The sequence below is a fragment of the Saimiri boliviensis genome, chromosome 7 (assembly GCF_048565385.1).
Source record: "Saimiri boliviensis isolate mSaiBol1 chromosome 7, mSaiBol1.pri, whole genome shotgun sequence".
Classification (NCBI taxonomy): domain Eukaryota; kingdom Metazoa; phylum Chordata; class Mammalia; order Primates; family Cebidae; genus Saimiri; species Saimiri boliviensis.
In genome coordinates, this window is record NC_133455.1 from 29,346,098 (window position 1) to 29,369,165 (window position 23,068).

The 23,068-nt window shown below is 45.2% G+C and overlaps 1 protein-coding gene across 1 annotated transcript in view; it reads left to right on the forward strand.

Moving 5' to 3' along the window:
• The window catches only part of NT5DC3 (5'-nucleotidase domain containing 3), a 67,236-nt gene extending 47,733 nt beyond the window's left edge, over positions 1 to 19,503 (forward strand). Inside the window, exons 10-14 of the mRNA XM_039472308.2 lie at positions 2,733 to 2,814; positions 4,493 to 4,579; positions 6,546 to 6,686; positions 11,641 to 11,705; positions 13,917 to 19,503. Of these exons, the coding sequence (XP_039328242.1) occupies positions 2,733 to 2,814; positions 4,493 to 4,579; positions 6,546 to 6,686; positions 11,641 to 11,705; positions 13,917 to 14,169 (628 nt within the window). The 3' untranslated portion in view covers positions 14,170 to 19,503. The remainder of the gene's footprint in view (positions 1 to 2,732; positions 2,815 to 4,492; positions 4,580 to 6,545; positions 6,687 to 11,640; positions 11,706 to 13,916) is intronic.
• Positions 19,504 to 23,068: the final 3,565 nt, after the last annotated feature.

The following is a 23,068-nucleotide window of genomic DNA, read 5'->3' on the forward strand; positions in this document are numbered from 1 at the left end:
GTTTTATGGAAGACGATTTTTCCACCAGATTTGGGGTGGGGTGGGGTGATAGTTTTGGGATGTAACTGTTCCACCTGAGATCATCAGGCATTAGATTCTGATAAGGAGCACGCAACTTTGCTCCCTTGCTTGCACAGTTCACAATAGGGTTCCACTCCTATGAGAATGTATTTCCGCTGCTGATTTGTCAGGAGATGGAGCTCAGGTGGTAATGTTCGCTGGCCCACTGGACGCTTGCCTTCTGCTGTGCGGCTCGGTTCCTAACGCAGCTTGGACTGGTTTGGGTCTAGTATCTGCGGCCCAGGGTTCAGGGACCCCTGCTCTGTCAGACAGGAAAGAAAGGGATGTTCTGCCTAGGTGTGTCCGCCAGAAGGGGGTCAGGATGTGGAGTTTATTAGAGGGTTTAAGGAATTTGGCTCCAGGCCAGGGCTAGTTTCTTCCAGGGTCTTGAGAAGCAACATCAACACCTTTATCAGTGCCTGGGAGTGTTGAAGCACCCAGAGGAAAACATGCACCTCACTGGGTCAGAGTGGTCAAAGGCACTCCTTCTAGGGGAAGAAGTTGGGGAGGTTGGGGGCCCTACAGTCACTGATTTGATGCCCTCACCATTTTCTTAGTGGATTCTAGGGTGTGGTCAGGAGAAGGGCCCTGTCTTTTCACCAGAGAGCTCCTCTGCCTTGTGGTATTTATAAAAAGTGAGGGGGCATAGTCTGGGACTCTTTTCCCTGGATGGGGGAGCAGGGTGTCTCAGCCCCCTCCCTGTAACAACTATTTTGTCTTTGTTCTGGAAGCCTAGGATAAGAGCTGAATAATTCTCCATCTGTATTTATCGTTGTGTTATTTATAATAATGAAAGGTCAGAAACAGCCTGACAGCCCTGCAGTAGGGGACGCCTAGTTAAATTTGGAATAGCCATATGAGGGGGTGTTATGCAGTCATTAAAAATGATTTACTTGGGCCAGGTGCCGTCATTCACACCTATAATCCCAGCACTTTGGGAGGCTTAGGCCAGAGGATTCCTTGAGCCCAGAAGTTTGAGACCACCCAGGGCAACATAGGGAGACCTTGTCTCTACAAATAATTTAAAAATTAGCTGGTCACGTCTGTGATCCCAGCAGTTTGGGAGGCCAAGGCCTGCAGATCACCTGAAATCAGGAGTTCAAGACCGGCCTGGCCAATGTGGTGAAATTCCATCTCTACTAAAAATAACAAAAATTAGCTAGGTGTAGTGGCACGTGCCTGTAATCCCAGCTACTCAGGAGGCTGAGGCAGGAGAATCGCTTGAACCCAGAAGGCAGAGGTTGCAGTGAGCCAAGATTGCACCGCTGCACTCTAGCCTGGGTGACAGAGTGAGACTCTCCCTGAAACCCAAAGAAAAACAAAAAAAAATTAGCCAGGTATGGTGGTGCATGCTTGTAGTCCCAGCTATTCGAGAGACTCAGGTGGGAGTGTCATGTGAGCCCGGGAGGTCGAGACTGTAGTGAGCCGTGATTGTGCCACTGCACTTCAGCCTGGGCAACAGAGTAAGACCCTCTTTCCTAAATAAGTAAGTAAATAAATATTTGAAAAAAAAAAATGAAGATGTTTTACTACTGTAAAACATGATGTATTTAAGAATATGTAATCACTTGGGAAATTGCTTACAATATTAGAGAAAAAGGATATAAATTAGTATACACAAAGTGATCCTCATTTTATAGTCATGAAAGAAAGATAAATTTTATAAAAAGACTGAAACATGAACTGAAATGTTAAGTGTATATCCCTGGTGGGTACTAGAATTCTGGGTTGCTTACTTTTCTTATTATATTTTTCTGCATTATGATTAGGCAAAAAAATCATCTTTTTTTTTTTTTTTTGGTAACGCTTGTTTTTTCCTTAAGGCTAACAAACTCTGAGTCCTTTGGGCTAGCACCCTCAGGGTGAATGAAGAATGAGGCATTATCCTTACTTCTCAGTTTCCATTATAAACTAGTGCTTCTGGTCTTCTGATTTGTTTTTTATCCAGAGTGGCTTAATTTCAGGTATAAAGCCAGATAAATATACGAAGGCAGTATTTCCGTAAACTTTTCTTTATAAAGAGGTTTTCTGCATGGTCAAATAGACCGGGGAAACCTGGGTGAAAGAAAATTTATTACAGCAGGGCTTTTCAGAGCCATCAACAACTTTTTAAGAGGGACATATTTAATGCCTGGTATTTTCCAAATTTATATGACCCTGGAATTTTATTTATTTATTTTTTGAGATGGAGTCACCCTTGTTGCCCAGGCTGAAGTGCAGTGGCACAGTCTCTGCTCACTGCAACCTTTGCCTCCTGGGTTCAAGTGATTCTCCTGCCTCAGCCTCTGGAGTAGCTCAGATTATAGGTGCCTGCCACCACGCTTGCAGTGTTTGTGTTTTTAGTAGAGATGGGGTTTCATCATGTTGGCCAGGCTGGTCTTAAACTCCTAACCTCAGGTGATGCACCTGCCTTGGCCTCCCAGAGTGCTGGGATTACAGGTGTGAGCTACTGTGCCTGGCCCCCTGGAATTCATTTTTCATGAAACATCTTTGGATCCTGGGCTTCACATAATGTATTGAATTAGGCCGGGGAATGTGGTGGTAGAGTTTCAGTTTCCGGGTTTTTTGGGGTTTTTGCAGGGAGCTACTTCCTGTGATCGTAACTCTAGTATTTCATAGAGTGGATTGCCTGTACTATGCCATGTCATAATATTCCCCATTTTTCTTGATAGGCCTTTCCGAAAGATGAATGAGAAAGGCGTCTTACTCTGGGATAAAATTCACAAGTTGCAGAAAGGCCAGATTTACAAGCAGGTATCTCATGACCAGCTTCTCCTTTTTGTTGTTTGCTTTGCGGTTGGTAATAATGCTAACAGCTGATGTTCATTGTGGCTTACTATGTGCCTGGCACAGTTCTGAGTGATTCCCATGAACTGACTGACTATAACTTGGTGGTAAACTTAGGTTTAAGTCAATATATTTTCAATATGCTAGCATCTAAACTAACTCAAAATTGAACATTTTTTAAAAACAAAAATCTTAAGGCATTACTTTCATAATGTATGACATTTAAGTTGCCAGTGGTAAAAATTGGAAATTTCTCTTTAAGGAACACTTATTCATGGCATATTATTCACTCAAATTACTATTTTCTGACAAAACATGTTTTGTACACAGTTTTGTGGGTTTTTTTTTTTTAAGAAGGAATCTTGCTCTGTCACCAGGCTGGAGTGCAGTGGTGCCATCTCGGCTCACTGCAACCTCCAACTCCCTGGTTCAAGTGATTCTCCTGCCTCAACCTCCCGAGTAGCTGGGATTACAGGCACCCGCCACCACGCCCAGCTAATTTTTGTATTTTTAGAAGAGACCAGGTTTCACCACGTTGCCCAGGATGGTCTTGATCTTCTACTCTCGTGATCCGCCCACCTCAGCCTCCCAGAGTGTTGAGATTTATAGGTGTGAGCCACCATGCCTCGCTTTTTTTTTCTTTTCCAGTTTGTATTGAGACAAGGTCTCGCCCTGTTGCCCAGACTGGAGTGTAGTGGCATGAACATCACTCACTGTGGCCTCAACCTCCTGGACTCAAGCGATTCTCCCACCTGAGCCTCCCAAGTGGCTGGGATCACAGGCATCCACCACTATGCCCAGCTAATTTAAAATTTTTATTGTTTTGTAGAGACAGGGTCTTGCCATGTTGCCCAAGCTGGTCTTGAACTCTTGGGCTCAAGCCGTCCTGCCATCTTGGCCTCCCAAAGTGCTGGGATTACAGGCATGAGCCATCACACCTGACCTGTGCACAGTTTTAATGTATTTTGGTGTCATAAGAGACTTTCAAATGTTTGGTGTCATAAGAGGCTTTCAAATGAATTTGTGTTGCTGACCATTCTTATATTACTAAGGTTCATTTTAAAAAATATTAATACATTCTTGATGGGTATTAACAATCTGCTGGATTTGGCAATGAGTATATTTTCAAGGCCTTGAGAAAAACAACTTTGATAGAGCCATTTTACTTCTAGGATGTTAGCCTAAGAAAAGTATTAAGATACAGCTAATACAACTTGGCTATGAGAATGTTTATCATGAAGTTTCTTACCAAATAGATAATGTGAACTGTACAACATCAGGGAGTTGGTGAAATGAATCATGGTGCTTCCCAGCTGCTATCCTTACCTGGTAGGTTAGTATTTATTGACATGGAAAGATGACTACAGTGTGTTAAGTGTAGGAAAGTAGTTACAAAGAAGTGTACACAATATGAATCCTTCTTGAACAGCATGTTTGACATAGAGAAAAGATTTCTGATGGAAGTGCTTTTATCTTTATATTTTATCTTTATCTTTATATATAAAATCTTTATATTTTATAACTTTGGATATTTAAAATAAGTTATAAAAACAAATACAATTTTTAAAGTTTTTAAAAAATATTTTGTACTGTGGGTTAGATAGGCTATCTGTAGTGTAATAACTGTAGTTTTCTCTGATTGCAGGGTAATTTATATGAGTTTTTGAAGCTTACTGGATGGAGAGGATCCAGAGTGTTGTATTTTGGTGACCATATATACAGTGACTTGGCGGTGAGGGGCCCTTTTTTCCTTTGTTGGGGGACAAATGTGTTAGTCTCACTTGTTAAAGAATGTGTCTTTTACTTAAGGCCATCTTTATGCTTTCATAAAACCTAGAAGTAGGCTGCATTTTTTTAATGTCTCATTTCTTTTTCCAGAACAGAATGGATCATAGCTATGAAAAAGATAAATATTTTTTGGAAATGATGGGAATAAACAGTTCACCCGAAGAGTTTATCAGAATAATCTTTCCATTTAAATATTAAGAAATAAATGCCATTGTTCTTTTTCCTTTTATCAGTGCATCAAAAAACATAAATAAAGTCCACCTTTGAAAGTTTACCACCATTGGGAATATTGAAAAGAATGTGCTGTAGGTTTTCATGTATTATGGGAGAAAGAAATAATTCAAAGTCTTCAAGAAACCGAACCAGTGGGCTGGGCGTAATGGCTCACACCTGTAATTCTAGCACTTCGGGAGGTCGAGGCAGGTGGATTACTTGAGCTCAGGAGTTTGAGACCAGCCCGGGCAACACTGTGAAACTCTGTCTCTACTGAAAATACAAAAATTAGCTGGGCTTGGTGGCACACGCCTGTAATCCCAGCTACTGGGGAGGCTGAGGCAGGAGAATCACTTGAACCTCGGAGGCAGAAACTGCAGTGAGCTGAGATTGCGCCATTGCACTCCAGCCCATGCGACAGAGTTGAGACCCTGTTTCAAAACAACAACAACAACAAAAAAACAGAAAAGAAATTTTGAACCAGTGAAGAAGATGGGCATCCTCAGCCCTCTTACGCTCTTAGATAGGGCTTAGGATTCTAGCTTCAGGTGAGTAGCCAGACTGAGCCTTTAAAACTGTAAATCAGATACCACTTCTTCCCTTAAAACCCGAAAGCCTTTCTTTCTCCCTCAGAGTAAAAGCCTGAGTTCCCATGGTTGTGCACTGGATGCCTAGGGTTGCCCAGTGGATTTCCCCTTCCTCAGCCCACTTCTCTGAAGATACCCTCTGCTTCTGCCCTCTCTTTTGTCTCCTGTAGGTTCCCTGACTTGTTGATTCTTAACATGCCACCCTCCAGCGTGTTCCTGCCCCGGGGCCTTTGCACTGGCTGTTCTTCAGCCAGAATCTCCCTGCTCCCACATATTCGCATACTCTCCCCACCTTGTCCTTGTATTAGTCTGGTCTTCCTAACTACCCTGTATAAAATGCAAACCTCCTTGCTTCCTCTCCTTTTCCTGTTATTCTGCTTGATTTTTGTCCCTTGTACTTATCCCCACCTGCCATTGTGTATTTTACTTGCTTATTTGTTGTCTGTATTTTTCATGAGGGCTGGGATTTCTCAGTTTTTTGTTCCTTGTTTTATCTTCAGTATTTAGGGCCGACAGATAGTATTGCTTGAAGAGTATTTGCCAAGTGAGAAAATGACCATTTAGTATGATGATTGTATGTCTTAGATTTTCCAGGACATAGCTGATACTAGATATTCTGGCCTGTTAAATAGGGGGTTACAACATTTTGAATGGAAAATTTGATCATGCATGCTTATGTTGTATGTGATCATTCCAAGTCTGAGATTCCATGGTTCTCCATAACCCAGAGGGCCTGGCACACAGAGGTCTGTGGATGAATTGAATGAAGACCTTTGGTAGGGTTAGGTCAAGCCCCTTCCCACCCCGACCTCATTTTTTATTTTCTTTTTCTTTTTAAGAGACCACGGTTAATGATTCCAGACCTGGTGTTTTTGCAGGGGATATGACTCACAGCAATTATTTCCAGAACAGAAACTTTCTTGGGATGAAATGATTGAAGGCTGGGGCCAAATTAGTTTTAATTAAATGTAATTCATTGAATTCAGCTTGGTTAATAACGAACCATTACCATCAAAAAGTCGTTAAATGAATGCCTCTCATGTCTGGGAAGATAATGACGTAGTGTAGATTCTGTTGAGACTGTTGACTTTTTGTGATTTCTGTGATCAGGATTTGACCCTAAAGCACGGCTGGAGGACTGGTGCGATCATCCCGGAGTTGAGATCTGAGCTCAGAATCATGAACACGGAACAGTACATTCAAACCGTGGCCTGGCTGCAGACCTTGACTGGGTTATTGGAACAGATGCAGGTTGGGATTTTTGTTTTTTTCCTTCTCACTGTTTCTTTAAGCCTGAGGTTACAAAGTTGCTTCTGGTATTTTCTGCTTAATCGTTGTAAAGTATGAGGCTTAAGTTGTTTTCAGTAGACTGTGGAATAACGACTGGGGTTCTTTTGCTTAGAGAGTCTCTGTGGGGCCTGTGTAAATACAGGTGTTGGCTCACATTCCTCTGTCAGTGAAGATCCACTGTGCTCACTTCCACACTGAAGCCCGTGGGGAGCTCTCCTGTGGGGTACTGAGATTCAGGAAGCCCTGCCAGTGCTTGAGTCTGTGTTGGTTTTGCCTGCCCCTGCCACAGAGGGACTTCTCCATTTCAGGCCTCAGTTTCCCCATCTGTGACATAAAGGGCCCTGTGGATGGAACACTTCAGTCTAGGCTCCATGGCTTACTGAAGAGAGTCTCAAAGCAAGAGTCAAGATCCTGGGGTCCAGCCTCAGTTGATTTTGAGGATAATACCTGCAGTTTGCTGGCTTACTGGAGTTCCCTGGCAGTTACTTCTTTGTGTTAAGTTAGGCAGCCAGTTTTGGCTGGTTAGTGAGGAATGGCAGTTTTATCAGTCATTTCCTGGCCCATAGAAACTGCCTCTCTTTTGCTGCCCTATCCCCTTAATTCTCCATGTGCCCCTTTCCTTTCCAGTTCCTTGAGGCACCTTGCTTTCTCCCTGGGCCCAGCTTGCCTGGGCTGCAGCCATCTCAGCATGGGTGCTGACATTTTTAGGATAAGGGCACAGATGCTTGCTCTCTTGGCAAACACACCTGCAACCTGTGGCCTGTTGCCCATGCCTGCCCTCTGGCTTTGGAAATGGGCAGGGAACTGCCTTGCCTGCCCCAGCTGACACTCCGTGTTGGGGTGGCTGAGCAGTGAGATCAGGCAGGGCTGTGAGTGGCAGGCCAGAATCTGGCTCCAGGTGCATGCATTCCAGAGCATGGGGCTCTGCACGTCTCCCTGGGCCTTGTTTCCAGAATGCACTGGGCTCCATTAGTTCTTGGCTCTTCTCTGATGAGGATTTATTGTTTCCTTTGCTATGCTTGTCTGTGAGATGATTTTCTAAAAATATATGGCATCAATTCTGACTTAATGTAATTGAGAGTCTGTGTATGTATGTCATACACTACTAATAGTTACTTTTTATGTGCCAGACACTGTGCAGAGTGCTGGCTTTATACACATTGCTCATTTAGCAGTCCCATGCTGGTAGGTACAATTTTCCCATTTTAGAATAAGGAAACGGGTTTTGCGAGGTCAGGTACCATTTATGTCTGAGATCGTAAAATGACAGGGTAAAGCTTGAACCGAGGCCTGCATGGGCCTCAGGTCCATGCTTCGGAGCACTGCTCTAATATGCCTCCCTGGTTAGAGGGCTGGGGTGCAGGCAAGGACTTGACACCCTCAGTGAAGTCTCTGTGACCCCGGCCGCTGGTCATATGTACACACACAGCTGCATGTAGATGGCATCACTACATGTTAGCTTTGGGAACAATTTTTTGGGGGGTTTCCTTTTGTTTTTATGACCCGTGTAAAAAGTTGATGATGAAGGTATGTATGTTTTAGAGAATGGAAGTGCTGGAAGTATTTCTGTGATTTGTAAAATTAGTTATACAAGGCATAGGGTGAGGGAAGGAAGAAAAGGGAATGAATGTTTACATAGTCAACCCGATTTCACAGGAGAGAAAACAGACTGCGAGACACGTAACTTTTCCAGAGTCATGGTTCTCGGTTGGCAGATTCAGGCTGTGTGGAAATGTCCTAAGAACTTACTGTGTTCTGGACACCGTGACCTTTAAGTCCGTTTCATTTTCACAGTAACTCTTTGAAGTAGGTCCTGAAACATCACTCCCATTTTATTGATGAAGACCCTGAGGAACAGAGGAGCTCTACATTGTCTAGGGAGGGGTGATGCTGGCGTTTACACGGCGGCAGCCCGACTCTGGAGCTGTAGGCTCCACGCACGCACCTGTGTTGCCTTGGGTTCTGGCACTTTGTACAGAGTTCTTCCAAGTTGGACTCACTAGGATATAGAGGTGTATAGCTGCTAACTAAAGAAACATCTGCATGAATGTCCCAGCTCCCTGTCTCCCTCTTCCTCAGTGTTCCTTCAGAAAGTTAACAAGGTATTCCACTGAGCCTGTGGCAGATGTTTCTAGAACTCCCCTTGGGGATTGTTTTCAGAGCATGTAGCACAGTATTTGGACAGTTTTCTGAGGAGAAAAATTGGTCCTCTGAGATTGGGTTTGATTTTTTCAGAACCAGCAGAGTGTCATTTGTTTGATGTTTTTTTTTTTTCCCTTTTGAGACGGAGTCTTGCTCTGTCACCCAGGCTGGAGTGCAGTGGCGTGATGTTGGCTCATTGTAGCCTCTACCTCCCAGGTTCAAGCACTTCTCCTCTCTCAGCCTCCCGAGTAGCTGGGACTACAGGCGTGTGCCACCACACCCAGCTAATTTTGTATTTTTAGTAGAGACAGGGTTTCACCATGTTGGCTAGGCTGGTCTCAAACTCCTGACCTCACAGAGTGTCATTTGGAGGCAAATCTAATGAATGAGATAGAATGGAAGTACATAAATTTTGGTTATGATTTGGTAAGCTAGTCTTGAGGTGCATTCCAAAATGGCTGTGGTTCACAGTGGTGGTGCTGGCATTGGTAGACACTTCTCAGGTGACCAACCAGTCAGAGGCCACATTTTGACCACGGTTCAGCAAGCTTCTGCAAAGGGCCACATGGTAAATATTTTAGGCTGTGCAGGCTCAGGTAACCAATCAGTCAGAGGCCACATTTAGACCACAGGTCAGCAAGCTTCTGCAGAGGGCCACATGGTAAATATTTTAGGCTGTGCAGGCTGTAGGTTCTGCTGCAGCTACTCACCTCTGCACTTGGAACACAAAAGCAGCCGGGGACAATATGTGAATGAATGGTTCTAGCTGTGTCCCAGTAAGCTTTATTGGTGGGCGCTGAAATTTGACTTGCGTCTAATTTTTACATGTCATGAATGTCTGTCTTTTTCTTCTGAGACAGAGTCTCGCTCTGTTGCCCAGGCTGGAGTGCAGTGGTGTGATTTTGGCTCACAGCAGCCTCCGCCCCCCGGGCTCAAGTGATTCTTGTGCCTCAGCCTCCTGAGTAGCTAGGATTACAAGTGTGCATCACCATGCCCAGCTAATTCTTGTATTTTTGAAGAAATGGGGTTTCACCATGTTGTCCAACCTGGTCTTGAACTCCTGGCCTCAAGTGATCCACCTGCCTCAGCCTCCCCAAATGCTGGGATTACAGACATGAGCTACCACACCCGGCCTGTCATAAAATTATTCTTCTTTTGATTTTCTTTCCCCCAACGATTGAAAAAGAAAAACCCATTTGTGAGCTCGTAGGTTGATTAAAAAAATGGGCTGGTGGCTGGACTGACGTAGGCTGTTGTGCTGGCTAGATTGTAATATATTTCTCAAGCAAGGGGAGAGATACGCAGCCAATCTGTTTTGCTGTGAAGAGCTGATTACGCCCATGAACAACCACTGGAGGTGGAGATGGCTGAAGTGCCTGTAGGATCATTCTCTGTGGGGGCTTTGGTTAGTTTTTCCAGTGTTGATGACCCACTCTAGAGTGCATGATTTCACTTGAAAGATTAGTGGTAACTAATGAACACACACAGTCTTTGAAATATTTTAAAGTGGGTTTCAGAACCAGAAGTTCTTGTTTTATGGAGTTTGACCTTGTAGGGGGACAGAGCTGGAGAAGGGGGTGGGCACAGGGAGAAATCTTTTTTTAATGGGAGAGACTAGAGGATGTTTGACAGCTGATGGGAAGGATGCAGGCGAGAGGGTTGTTCCCATGAGAGAGCTGACAAATGGTGGGAGAGGTGGCAGGACAGCTGGGAGGCGCCCCAGGCAGCTGCTGGGTGTTCCCTGGGAGGTAAGGCCCCAAGGGCAGCTGAGTGAAGGTGGCACTCAGGGTCCCTTTCCGGGCATGCATCCCTGGCCTCCAATTCCTGGGGCCTTTTTCCCTTGCATGTCCCTTCAGCAGCCTCGGGGTTCAGAGTCAAGCTGTTGAACTGAGCAGATGTGATAAACAGAGGGTTCTTTGCCCCCGTGTCAAAAGCAGATGGTTTGCCCGCTTGGTATTTCTCCAGGTTCTAAGGTTACCCCTGTGGTCATGAATTGCAGGGAGCCCTCCTGTTCCCTGCGATCATGTGCACCTTGGATTCTGGCCTCAGTGTTTCTGTTTAGCCACAAGAACCTTGCTGGGAGACCTGTGAGATTCCACGTGTTAGATCATGGGCAATTGGCATTTTCTTTTGGCCTTTCACTCATATTTCAGCCCAGTAGAAAATGCTCTGCTTTTCCTTCTCATTGAGGTGCTCTACCTTCTTGCCTTTTCCAGAATATAATATTAAATTAAAAAGTTCAATTTGTTTATAATCCTACTACCCTTGTACAAATTAAAACAAATTTTTATGTTAATTGCCAAATGCAGGCACATACTTTGACACTTGCAGTTAGTGGATATATATGCTATTTCCACGTAATAATGTTTGTACACATGTATATAATATGTATAATAGGTAACATGTCCTAGGTATATGTACATTACAGTTTGTACACATGTATATATCACCTACATGTTTTATGCATATGTGAATATATGCATGCATTATGTTTATATGTAGTCTTTACTCAATTTAATAACTTCCTAATATTTCATCTTAATTTGTTAAACCACATTTCTAATGTGGGACATTTAAAACTCTTTTTCATTAATGAAGAAGGCAGGGTGTCAACTGGAAAGTCTGAAAAATGTATGATTTCATGCAGGTGCCAACCTTTGAGATATAAAGGAATAAAATTTCTCCTAGGAAAGCTACTAATTAAAAAATTTTCATTACCTAATAAACTTATTTGAAATCAAAACAGTTGTAATAATTAGCTTGCATCTTGCAGGTTCACAGAGATGCCGAGTCACAGCTGGTTTTGCAGGAGTGGAAAAAGGAAAGGAAGGAGATGAGGTAAGAGTGGCCTGTGTTGAATGTGGCGAGTCCACCACCCTGTTGTGGCTGTGCTGGGCCTGCACAAGTCCCCCAAGGCCAGCCTGAGGCATAATCTTAAAACCGCTTTTTTTAGCTCCAGGTGTATCTGCCTCCCCCAGGATTCAGAATCAGCTACCTGCTGTTGGTGACATGTGACATTCCTTGAGGGCAGCTATCACCCCTTGCTGGGCCTTGGGAGAAGGGAGCCTTTTCATCTCATGCATCCTCCTTGCCTGCCTGACCTTCCCGTCTGGGCAGCTGGTGGCCCAGCTGTTAATAATGCTGGCGGCACAATGTGGCTATTGGGGCAGTGCTGGATTTGGGCTCTGAACCCACAGTGAATCCTTAGGGCTCCTAGACCCTCGTGCTTATTTGTAACCACAACTATTGCAAGAATGTGCCATCGATAAGCAGGATGTTAACTGGTAAAGAAAGCCTGTCTGCTGTGAGAAAATTCTGGTGGGTGTCTGTCTTAAGGGAACCCTTACTGACTATCATGCTTCCCTAGACGGATGCTTTCTGTGTTGACATCATTTGCATGAACTTTTCTGACTTTGCACATGGCCTTTTCCAGCCGCTGGCTCCAGCTGTCTCTGAGTCTTGGAAACAGTGGTAGCTGTGGGATTCTGCCCTCTCAGCAGTGGACAGCCTGACCTGAGGTTGCATGTGGTGGTGTGCGTGGGTGGGGACAGGGCATGGAGAGGGGACAAAGAGTCCATTCCTCAGATTCTGCAGAAGCCAGGACTGTATTGCATTTAGTTCGTCCTCCTCACTCTCAGGGTGTTGGCTGTCTTGAGTCTTATTCTAACTGCTACCAACCAGTGGCTTTTATCACACAGTTGTGTAAATGACTATATTTTTTGCTGTGTTGGTAAATGACTTATTAACAGTCAAATAGTATTCCTTCGTTTTGTTGGAATACTCTGTATGTAGGGTCCCAGCCATCAGAGAGTGTGCCTCTCCTGTATACACAGGATAGAGATGTTGGTAAAGACATACGTGCACGTAAGGATGACTGCAGGGGCTTATGGGTCTTGGACAGGGTGAGCAGCCTCACCTTTGAGGAGGCCAGGAGGCCCTGAAGTGTGTAATGGATGGGGGACATTTACATCACACAAAAGTCAAAACAATCCTTAATTCCTCAGACAGCTGAGCACTTGAGAGTTTACAACATACTTTTATTTCGCTTACCTTAGTTCTCATAATAACCTTGTAGAACAGGGGGTCTTTGATCCTTTCTGTAAGGGAAGTTGAGACTCCTGAGAACATTCTGTATTCCTCTGTGTACCGTCGGGAGCAGCTGCTGCATCCGATGTTTAGGTTTGGGAGATGGGGTGTGTGTATGTAGAGAAGTGTGCACAAGAATCTGGAGCCTTGAGACAGTTAAGAGGGAAATGTGACCAGAATCATTTTGATGGATGGATAGATATGCTGACTGGCTGACTGACTTTCTTCCTCCTCTCCCCTCTCCCCCACACCTTCCATCCCTCTTTTTTTCTTTTTCTTTTTCTTGAGATAGGGTCTCATTCTGTCACCCAGGCTGGAGTGCAATGCACAGCTCTCTGCAGCCTGAACCACACAGGCTCAAGCGATTCTCCTACCTCGCCCTCCTGAGTAGCTAGAACTATAGACACACGCCACCATGCCTGGCCAATTTTTTTGTATTTTTGTAGAGACAAGGTCTCACTAGGTTACTCATGCTGGTGATCTAGTGTTCAAGTCCACCTGCCGTGCCTGGCCTGGACTGTTTTTGTTTTTGTGTTTTTGAGATGGAGTCTGGCTCTGTCGCCCATGCTGGAATGCAGTGGCACGATCTCTGCTCACTGCACCCTTCACTTTCCTGGTTCAAGCGATTCTCGTGCCTCAGCCTCCTGGGTAGCTGGGATTATAGGCCTGGCTACTTTTTGTACTTTTAGTGGAGACGGGGTTTCACCATGTTGGCCAGGCTGGTCTCGAACTCCTGGCTTCAAGTGATCCGCCTGCCTCAGCCTCCTAAAGTCCTGGGATTACAGATACGAGCCACCGCACCTGGTCCTAGACAGTTTCCTTAATTAGAATTGGGGCTGTTCTAGGCTAACTTTTTTCTCAAACGAGTCTTTTTTTTTTTTTAAGTGATTTTGATTTCAGTAGTTTAAAAACAAGCCCTTTTGAATCATTCTCTGTTGCTTTGCTTTTTTATTGCCCCTTCAGAGAAATGACCAAGAGTTTCTTCAATGCCCAGTTTGGAAGCCTGTTCCGCACAGACCAGAACCCAACCTACTTCCTGAGGCGCCTGTCACGCTTCGCTGACATCTACATGGCGTCTCTGAGCTGCCTTCTGAACTATGACGTCAGCCACACTTTCTACCCCCGGAGGACTCCACTGCAGCATGAACTGCCCGCCTGGTCAGAAAGGCCCCCCACCTTCAGAGCCCCTCTCCTGCAGGAGGCCCAGGCCAAGTAGCTGAGGGCCCCCTGGGGCAAAAGCCAGAAACTGACGACCCCTGATTGGCAGGCATGACGGGGTTGACGTCGTGTGAGTCTTGCGTATTGCGTTTGGAAAAGATACAGATACGCCTTTTGATATTTATTTTGTACCTTATGTAGAATAATTCTCCCGATGGTTAAGATGGGAGCTAGCTGCCGACCCCTCTGGCCTTCCCAGCCGTGCAGGGCTGAAAGGCAGGCTTCACATTGGAACTCTGTTTTCGCCTTTTTGTTTACAGAGGTCCTGAAACTGACATCAGGTTTTCTGGGATGGGTGAGCCCACTGGATGCCATCTCTGTATCCCAGCAGGTCAAGCTTGAAACACTTCTTGACTCCTCCGTGGAACATTTCTTGAACGTGTATGGGCAGTGCATTGAGGGCTGCAGGGGCGCAGTGACGGGCAAAGATGAACTGTTTCCAGAAGGCTGATTCAGTGGACTCCGCAGTGGCAAAATGCTGCTGTGAGTTGCAGAGAGGCCCCCCGACCTCCAGTGGCTGCCAGTTCCCAAATCATTTGATACTAAGGCTTTGACATTCTGGCACCTCTCATCAAAGAGAACACAGCCTCCCTGGAAGGACTTATGTGAGAAAGAACAAGAGAAGCTGCAGCTCCTGGACCTTCTAGTCCTCAGTATGTGGTTCCTGTGTCCTTCCCAGCAGGGAGGTGGGCAGGAGAGAGGAGATGAGAGCTCTGGTCAAAATCGCCTTCTAGTTAGCGGAACAGCCTTCCAGAGAACAAGATTGCAAGAAATGAGTGGGTTTGAAGAACCAGAACATTTGTGGTCGGTCTCCCAGGAGCATGTAAAACCTGAACACACCACCAGGTTGGTTTCATGTGTTCATGGAAGGGAAGAAAATGAACCAGGAAAAAGCATCTTTGTAATGAAGTGCTATGCCACGGCACCCACTCGGTTGAATTGGAATCTTGTTAAAACATGGAATTTACCAGAAACAGTCCTTGTCTAGATGGAAACAAATGAGACCCCTGCTTCTCTCCGAGTTATCAACTGAGAGGTGCTTGGATTGGCCAGAGGAGAAGGAAGGTGGCCATCGCAACTTAACCATCTCCAGCCTTCTCTTAGATTTCTCTCCTGCGGTGTTTGTGTGGCTATTTGGGAGTTTGTGCAGGGTTTTTTTTTGGTCTTTTACATGTCTAAGATGGGAAAGGGCGAAGGACATTGAAGCCAGGAAATAGATATGACCTAGCTAACCAAGCTTTTCTTACTTCTTTCTGAGGGCAGTGCAAATGGTGTATATTATTTCTTTTGTTGGAGGGAGGAATCCTTAATTGCATCTGCATTTGTAGTATCCTTCAACGTAAAGTGCGTATTTACCACACTCTTTGAGTGCTATGGGAATGTCTGCTATTATGATGCTGCTAATACTATTTTAATTGCATAGGCTGTATAAATACTTCTGTTCAGATTAGCCTGATCTAGTATTGCAAACACTCATTTTAAGCTTTTGCGGCAACGTGCATATATTATTTAAAGGATGACAGGAACGTGAGGGGAGCTTGTGGAGAGTGCTTGCTGCTTCAACATTTTTATTGTGATAAATGTTTGTAACCATCTATTGACAAAATGCGAGCCTGGCATTCCATGGGCGCCTTGCCAGATGGCAGAAACTTAATGAGTTACATGGCATCCTTTGTAATGCTGCTTGTTACAGTTGGGATGTACTTGTGATATTTTGCTGTATTTAACTATAATGGTGAAGGTGACCCTTTAAATCCAATAAGGTTTTCCCCCATCTTTTCTTCTACATTTTATTATAAACACAGGCACAGTAGCATGTTCTGTTTTTGGAACAGGATAGGCATTTTGTTTATTGTTTGCTTGCTTCTATGTGTTTTCACCATCCGGGTGTACTGAAGGCTGACATTTAATGGGTGTGTGTTGTGCCCAGAACTGCTGGGTGCTGGGGTTCTAAAAGAATGCGCTGGTGCTCTTGGCTTCAAGTTTCTGCTTTGGAGAAGCAGATCGAGGAAGTAGGTGTGGCTTAAAAATAATTCTTGGTTTTTATCTAATCAGATATTCATTGGTTACCTACCAGGTGCCAGTGATAGGGTGTTTTGTTTACTCAAGAATGAAGTAGAACTATTTTTAAAACCTGTTTTCATGAGTGTTTAGGTTAGGTGACCTAGGCTTTGGAGGAGAAAAACATTTTCTGGGTATGAATAATGAGTTTTGCAATTATTCCCATTTAGAAGAATTTTAGTCTCTGTGCCATTGAGCTTGGCAGTGTTGAGATCTCCCTTGTGGGCCAGGCATGGTGGCTCAAGCCTATATCCCAGCACTTTGGGAGACCGAGGTGGGTGGGTCATGAGGTCAGGAGTTCAAGACCAGCCTGGCCAAGATGATGAAACCTCATCTCTACTAAAAATACAAAAATTAGCTGGATGTGGTGGCAGGCACCATAATCCCAGGAGGCTGAGGCAGAGAATTGATTGAATCTGGTAGGTGGCGGTTGCAGTGAGCGGAGATTGTGCCACTGCACTCCAACCTATGTGAAAGAGTGAGACTCTGTCTCAAAAAAAAAAAAAAGATCTCTCGTGTGGCAGAAGCCGGGCATCTGGGCCACCAAGGCTCGCTGACTGTGTACCTTGCAGACTGTAGACCCATGTCGTGGCGGTAACGGGGCTGAGCACAGTCCATCCCCATGTGAAGGACGGCAGCACATCCCACTTTATTATTAATCCTTATCTATGCTTAGTTGGAACAGATTTTAACTTGTCACTGTCATGACTTTTTTTTTTTTTTTTTTTGAGACAGTCTCGCTCTGTTGCCCACACTGGAGCACAGTGGTGCAATCTTGGCTCACTGAAACTTCTGCCTCCCAGGTTCAAGCAATTATTGTGTCTCAGCCTTCCAGGTAGCTGGGACTACTGGTGCACGCCACCACGCCCTGCTAATTTTTGTAGAGAGGGGGTTTCACTATGTTGGCCAGGCTGGTCTTAAACTGCGCCTGGCCTTGTCATGACTCTTTTATTTGAGATGGAGTTTTGCTCATGTTGCCCAGGCTGGAGTGCAGCGACGCAATCTTGGCTGTCTGCGACCTCTGCCTCCCGGGTTCAAGCGATTCTCCTGCCTCAGCTTCCTGAGTAGCTGGGATTACAGGCACCCGCTACCATGCCCAACTAATTTTTTGTATTTTTAGTGGAGACGGGGTTTCACCCTGTTGGCCAGGCTGGTCTTAAACTCCTGACCTCAGGTGATCCACCTGCCTCAGCCTCCCAAGGTGTTGGGATTGCAGGCGTGAGCCACTGCGCCCAGCCTGTCATGACTCTTTGGGATCTGGCACACTGCACTGGGCATTTTGTTCTCTGGTGTGCACACTGATGAAAGCATATTGGTACAAGGGAAATGAATCTGTTTTCAACCATTTAAAAAATCATTTTGTAAAGCAAACAAAATTGGTTTGAATACTTAAATATTACTTTTTAACATTGCTTCCACTGATTTTCTAAGAATTATGTGAATAGTAATGAGTCCAGGGCAGTCCACGTCAGCCATCACAAATATGACAGTCCAGCAAGGCCCATGGTGGTCCCTTTGGAAGGGACTTGCACAGCCGATTTTTCTTTTTCAGTGTTGCTTTCATGGGTGAAACCTGGCTTTTGAAATACTTTAGTTGTTTGGCTTAGCATTCCCACTTTCCCCCTAACATGGCACATCTCTCTCTCTCTCTCTCTTTTTTTTTTTTTTTTTAACATTTTACCCTTCAGTATTTTCTGCTATTCCCATTAATAGCATGTAATATAAACCACCTGCTACTGATTTGGGTGTATTGCAGACTACTGTTTTGAATGCATTGGCACTCATAATTATTACAAAAGAGAATTGAAAAGTAGTCTTGTGTCCTGTTAATTTAGGACACACGTTTAGCTTTGGGCAAACTAAGTAGCTTTTTCTTCTGTCCTCTTCTCAGAAGGCTTTTTAAGCAGCAGAGACTGCTCAGTATTGGAACGGAATTCCTTTTCTGCATGTTCATTTGTTGCCAAAGACCACTTGTGGCTCCTTGTCTAGAATGCTCTAAGACCAAATTTGGCCAGACGCGGGGTTCCTTGATTGCTCTATTCAACTACTAGAGAACCTGTATTTTGCCTTCTTAATAGCGACTTCCTTTTGTGCCAGGTTTTTTTTTTTTTTTTCTTCTCTTTTGCCTTAGTGTTTGGGAGCTTAGCTCAAAGTTCAGCTAACCTTTGACACTACTAGTGGGTTAAAGAAAGGGAAGGGAATGAAGTACCCTTCATGCAAGGTCAGCAAACTTTTCCTGTAAAGGGCCAGATAGAAAGTATTTTGGGCATTTTGGGCTGTTCGCTGTTGCTGCTACTCTAGGAGTGATCGTGGTCATGGCTGTGTAATTTGATTCACCAAAACAAGCTGTGGGCTGGACTTGGCCCTCAGGCTGTGGCTTGCTAGTCCCCACTCTAAGGTATTGTGTTGGTGGCATTGGCAAGATTCCCTTGCTGAGACGGTGCAGATGGATAACCTCGTAGCTGGGATGAGGAGAAAGTTCTGTAGGTAATAAGTGCACTGTATTCCCTTACGCGCTACTTCCTGGGCATTGTTACCTGTATGGCCAGTGTGTGTACTTGAGCTGTCAGGCTCGGCACTTGTTGAATATACCTCTCATTGCTTTAGTTTGTAATTGTGCTAGTGCTGGGTGCTGAGCTCAGCTGCCCAGATGACCTTTCCAGACTAAAGGACTTACTCCCCTAACTACTGGGAGCGCTGCTGGCTGGCCATTTACTGCCAGCCCTCATGGGAGTTTCCCCTGTTGAAGAGCCCTGTCTGCCCCAGATCACATCCCCTTCCTGCCTGTACCCTTACCAGCTCCATATGGGGTACAAAGGGCTGGCCTCCCCACCCAACTTGGGAAACCCTGTAGGGCCATCCCAGCTCCAGTGCCCCTTGTGGGGTCAGTGAGGCCTCATTGTGGCTGCATGGCAGCCCATGCCTCCCCGTGCCCAGCCTGTACCCAGCCCAGGTCAGCCAACAGCCCTCTCTTGGGAACCTTCCTGCACGCCGGGGTCTGCCTCGGTGTCTGCTTTCGGGGAACCCAACCTGCGACAGTGCTTCTGTGCGTTTTTGGTCCTGTAGGTTTGAACTCTGACTTTGGAGACTCTTCCAGTTACCTAGTGGAATGATAGATTGTGCCTGTATGGTATCAGGCACGATGAATGCAAATTAGGTAGACCTGCTGTTTATTCTAGATGTGAATTTGCTATTTATTCTAGATGTTGATTTTATGTGTATGTGACTCTGAACTTATTGCCAAATAAAATGAATTGTATCATCCGGTTTATTGTTAGTCACCTATTTTGTGTGTTTAAGTCCGACACGTTAAATGCTGATCAATCTACAGTATCATTTTCTAAAAAGGCATTTTTTCCAGGACTTGAGGTTATTTCTACAAAAATAAAGGCAGTCTTGGATTAAAAAAAAATTCTAAGGAACTCTGAAAAGTTCCCCGAGAGAAGGGATAACCTTTTTTAGGGAAATCCCACACAAGGGGTATGGGTTTTTTCTCACTAGCCCCATCTCCCCCAGCCCCTAGCAAGCACACCCCCTTGTTTTCAGAGCATGAAGACTGTGGAACGTAAGCCTCAGATGAAAACTGGGCTGGAGCACAGCGGAGCAGCAGGAAACCTACGGTGTCACCACAGAGGTTCCTGGGGAAGCCAGTGGTTCATGTTTGTGTTTGTAATCAACCTCCGAGGGATTTTTCTTTTAGCGTGTGTGTGTGTGTGTGTGTGTGTGTGTGTGTGTGTGTGTGTTCTTGTGTGTAACATCAAATCCTTGTGCTGATACCTCAATCTTATTCATTCCTCCTGTGGATATCTTTTTTTCTCCCTCTCTTTGATCACTAACAAATCACTCACTAGTGACTCACTAGCCCCGTATTGATTTTTGAGTGGTGATTTTCTGGAAATTTGGCATGTCATCCAAGAGGAAGTAACAGCCTGCTCGTCTTCCTGAAATGCGGCTGCTTCCCTTTCCTGGAGTTGTGAACAAACTTGCAAGACACTTCGGGGCTTTCAGAACTTTGGGCTTGGCTCAGCAGAAATCCCGATGATGTGGAACACAGTTATTTGGGCAGTGAAGGCAGCAGAGAGGAGAGCCAAGCTCAGCTCAACCTAGCTTTTTCTTCTGTTCCCAGTGGTGATTCCCAACCCTGGCCAGCACTGTCCCCGGGGGACAATTCGGAGATGTGGGGAAGGGTGGGTTGCAGGGTGCTTGGCTTTTTCAGTGATGGGGAGGGGATGTCTAGTATTTTGAGGGCAAGGACCAGGCAGGTTAGACCCCCCGCATTTCGAGGGATAGCCCAGCACACTGGACCATGGTCCCCTGCCTACACATGTACCTACATGATACAATTCCTGTAGGGGGAAACCTGTTTATAATTTTCTAAGCCTAGAATTTGTTTTATAGGTAACCACAAAAATTTTCTGTGACACAATTTTAACATTCCGAATTTTCTAGGAATGCAGCTCTATGTAAACTAAAGAAAGATTTTGATTTTGTTTTTATTCAGAGCTTTGTAAGGAATTATTCATCGTTTCAGAAGAGCACATCCTCCCTAGTAGTCCACTCCTGGTATTTGAGTCGCAACTCACACCTGTGTCAATCTGCGTGCGTACTGGTCATTTCCATAGAGATTACGTAGATGCATGTAGGTAAGACTGTGTCTCAGTCCATTCATGCCGCTGTAACACAATACCATATGCTGAGTAGCTTATAAACAGCAGACATTTATTTCTCACCACCCAAGAGGCTGGCAAGTCCAAGATCAATGTGCCGGCAGATTCGGTGTCTGGTGAGGCCTATTCCCTGGTTCACAGATGGTGACTTCTCGGTCTGCATGGTAGATGGGTTGAGGGAGCTCTCTGAGGCCTTTATTATAAGGACACTAATCCCCTTCAGGAGCCTCCCCCGCCTCCGACTTAATCACCTCCCAAAGGCTTACAGGCTCACTTGCCACCATCCTAGTGTTATTACCAGGCAGGTAAAGATTTCAACGTAGGAATTTTGGGGTCACAAACATTCAGACCACAGCACTTCTTTCACCTTTATTTTAAAATGTCAGCCAGGCACAGTGGCTCACACCTGTAATCCTAGCACTTAGGGAGGCCAAAGTGGGAGGATTACTTGAGCTCAGGAGTTTGAGACCAGCGTGGGTAACATAGTAAAACCCCATCTCTATTAAATATAAACCACATTAGTTAGGCTTGGTGGTGGGTGCCTGTAGTCTCAGCTACTTGGGAGGCTGAGGCGGGTGGATCACTTGAGCCCAGAAGGTTGAGGCTTTGGTGAGCTATGATTGAGCTACTGTAATTCAGTGTGGGTGACAGAGTGAGACCCTGTCTCAAAAAAAAAAAAAAAAAATTATTAAAAAAGTCATTAGTCAAAATCTTTTCTAAAATCCAAATTTGTTTTAAGGAATTCTAATTGTCTTCATTGTGTTTTCTATTGGAATTGAAGCTGAGATTTTACCAAGTAAGTACATTTATTATTGTAAGTTACTTTGTCTTTGTTATAGAATTCCTAATTCTTCACTCATTCATTTATTTTTTTAATGACAGGTTTACATATATAGCTTTAAAAGGTAAATCTAAACATACTTCCTTAAAGATGCATTGTAAACTGTTTTCTTTTTAGGAGTGTAGAGTGTTACATTGATATAAAAAAGTCGTGTGTGAGGATAGATCATGTTTTCTATGAATTACATTTCACGTTGTCAAAGAGCAGGTGCTCCGGATCAAGAACTGCAGATTGAGAGAAACTGCCTCATGGCTGTGCATCCATGCGGGCCCCTTCACGAATTGCTGCCGAGAGGCTGAGTCTGTCTGCAGCCAGTCCTTCGCATGACTTTCCTCCACTGCAAAAATATCGGGTATGGGAAGTCGAGGCAAATTGCCATCCCTGGTCCCTCCTCTCACATGACTTACCTTCTAAGGTAATTCTAGCAATTAATAAGCGAATACATTTGTTGTTAAAAATATTTCAGAATTTCTTTGTAAGTTGCTGGGGAGGTGGGATTTTCCTTCCTGCTCGTAAGACAAGAAGCGATGTTGGGTCGAGGCTCAGCCCGTATCCCTTTCCTTAATCATTGTGTCTCTGCCGTTAGTGGCCATCAGCCGGGGTGGCCATCCTGGGGCCACCAGCTGGGCAGTAACAAGGAGCCTGGACCGTGAGAGCAGCAGGTGTCTGCATGGCCCCGCTGACCCAGCGCTCCACCAAGCTCCGTTTGCCGAGGGTTGCTGTGTGCCTTGCACTATTCTAGAACTGGACACAGCAGACAAAGAACCTGCTTCATGGAGGACACGTGTGTTGGGGGCAGAATTTTCCATTGATGTTTGCCTCAGGGCTCGGGAGTGGGAGGCCAGTTGTCAAGAGGTGGGAAGGGGAAATAATTGAGCACCAGTGCACGGTGCCCCTTGCTGAGAGCCTGCTGGGGATCACCCCATATTGCCTCATGTGCCAGGCCACAGTGCAAACTAATGCGTGTCCCTTGAGCTTCAGGAACACTAATGAGGCAGTTATTGGGAGAAGTTGGTTGGGCGGGTGTGAGTGGGCTAAGCCCATCTGGGTGGCCCCATCCCCTTTGCCTGTGCCACTTGAGTGTGGCATTTTCAGACTCCGGGGCAAGTTTGTGTGTTGGGGGAAGGCATTTCTAGGAAAGAAAGTTCCTCACTGTTCTGAGCCTGCTCCTGTGAGAGGTGCTGTTCTGAGTGGTGCAGTCTGTGGGTGTGGAGGCTGGAACGGACAAGGCCGCTTTGTCCCCTGGAGGAAATCTGCTGCAGGTGCCCTCGGGGCACAGGGGGAAGACCTGGGTCTTTGATGATGTCTCTGAGCCCCTTGTGGAATCA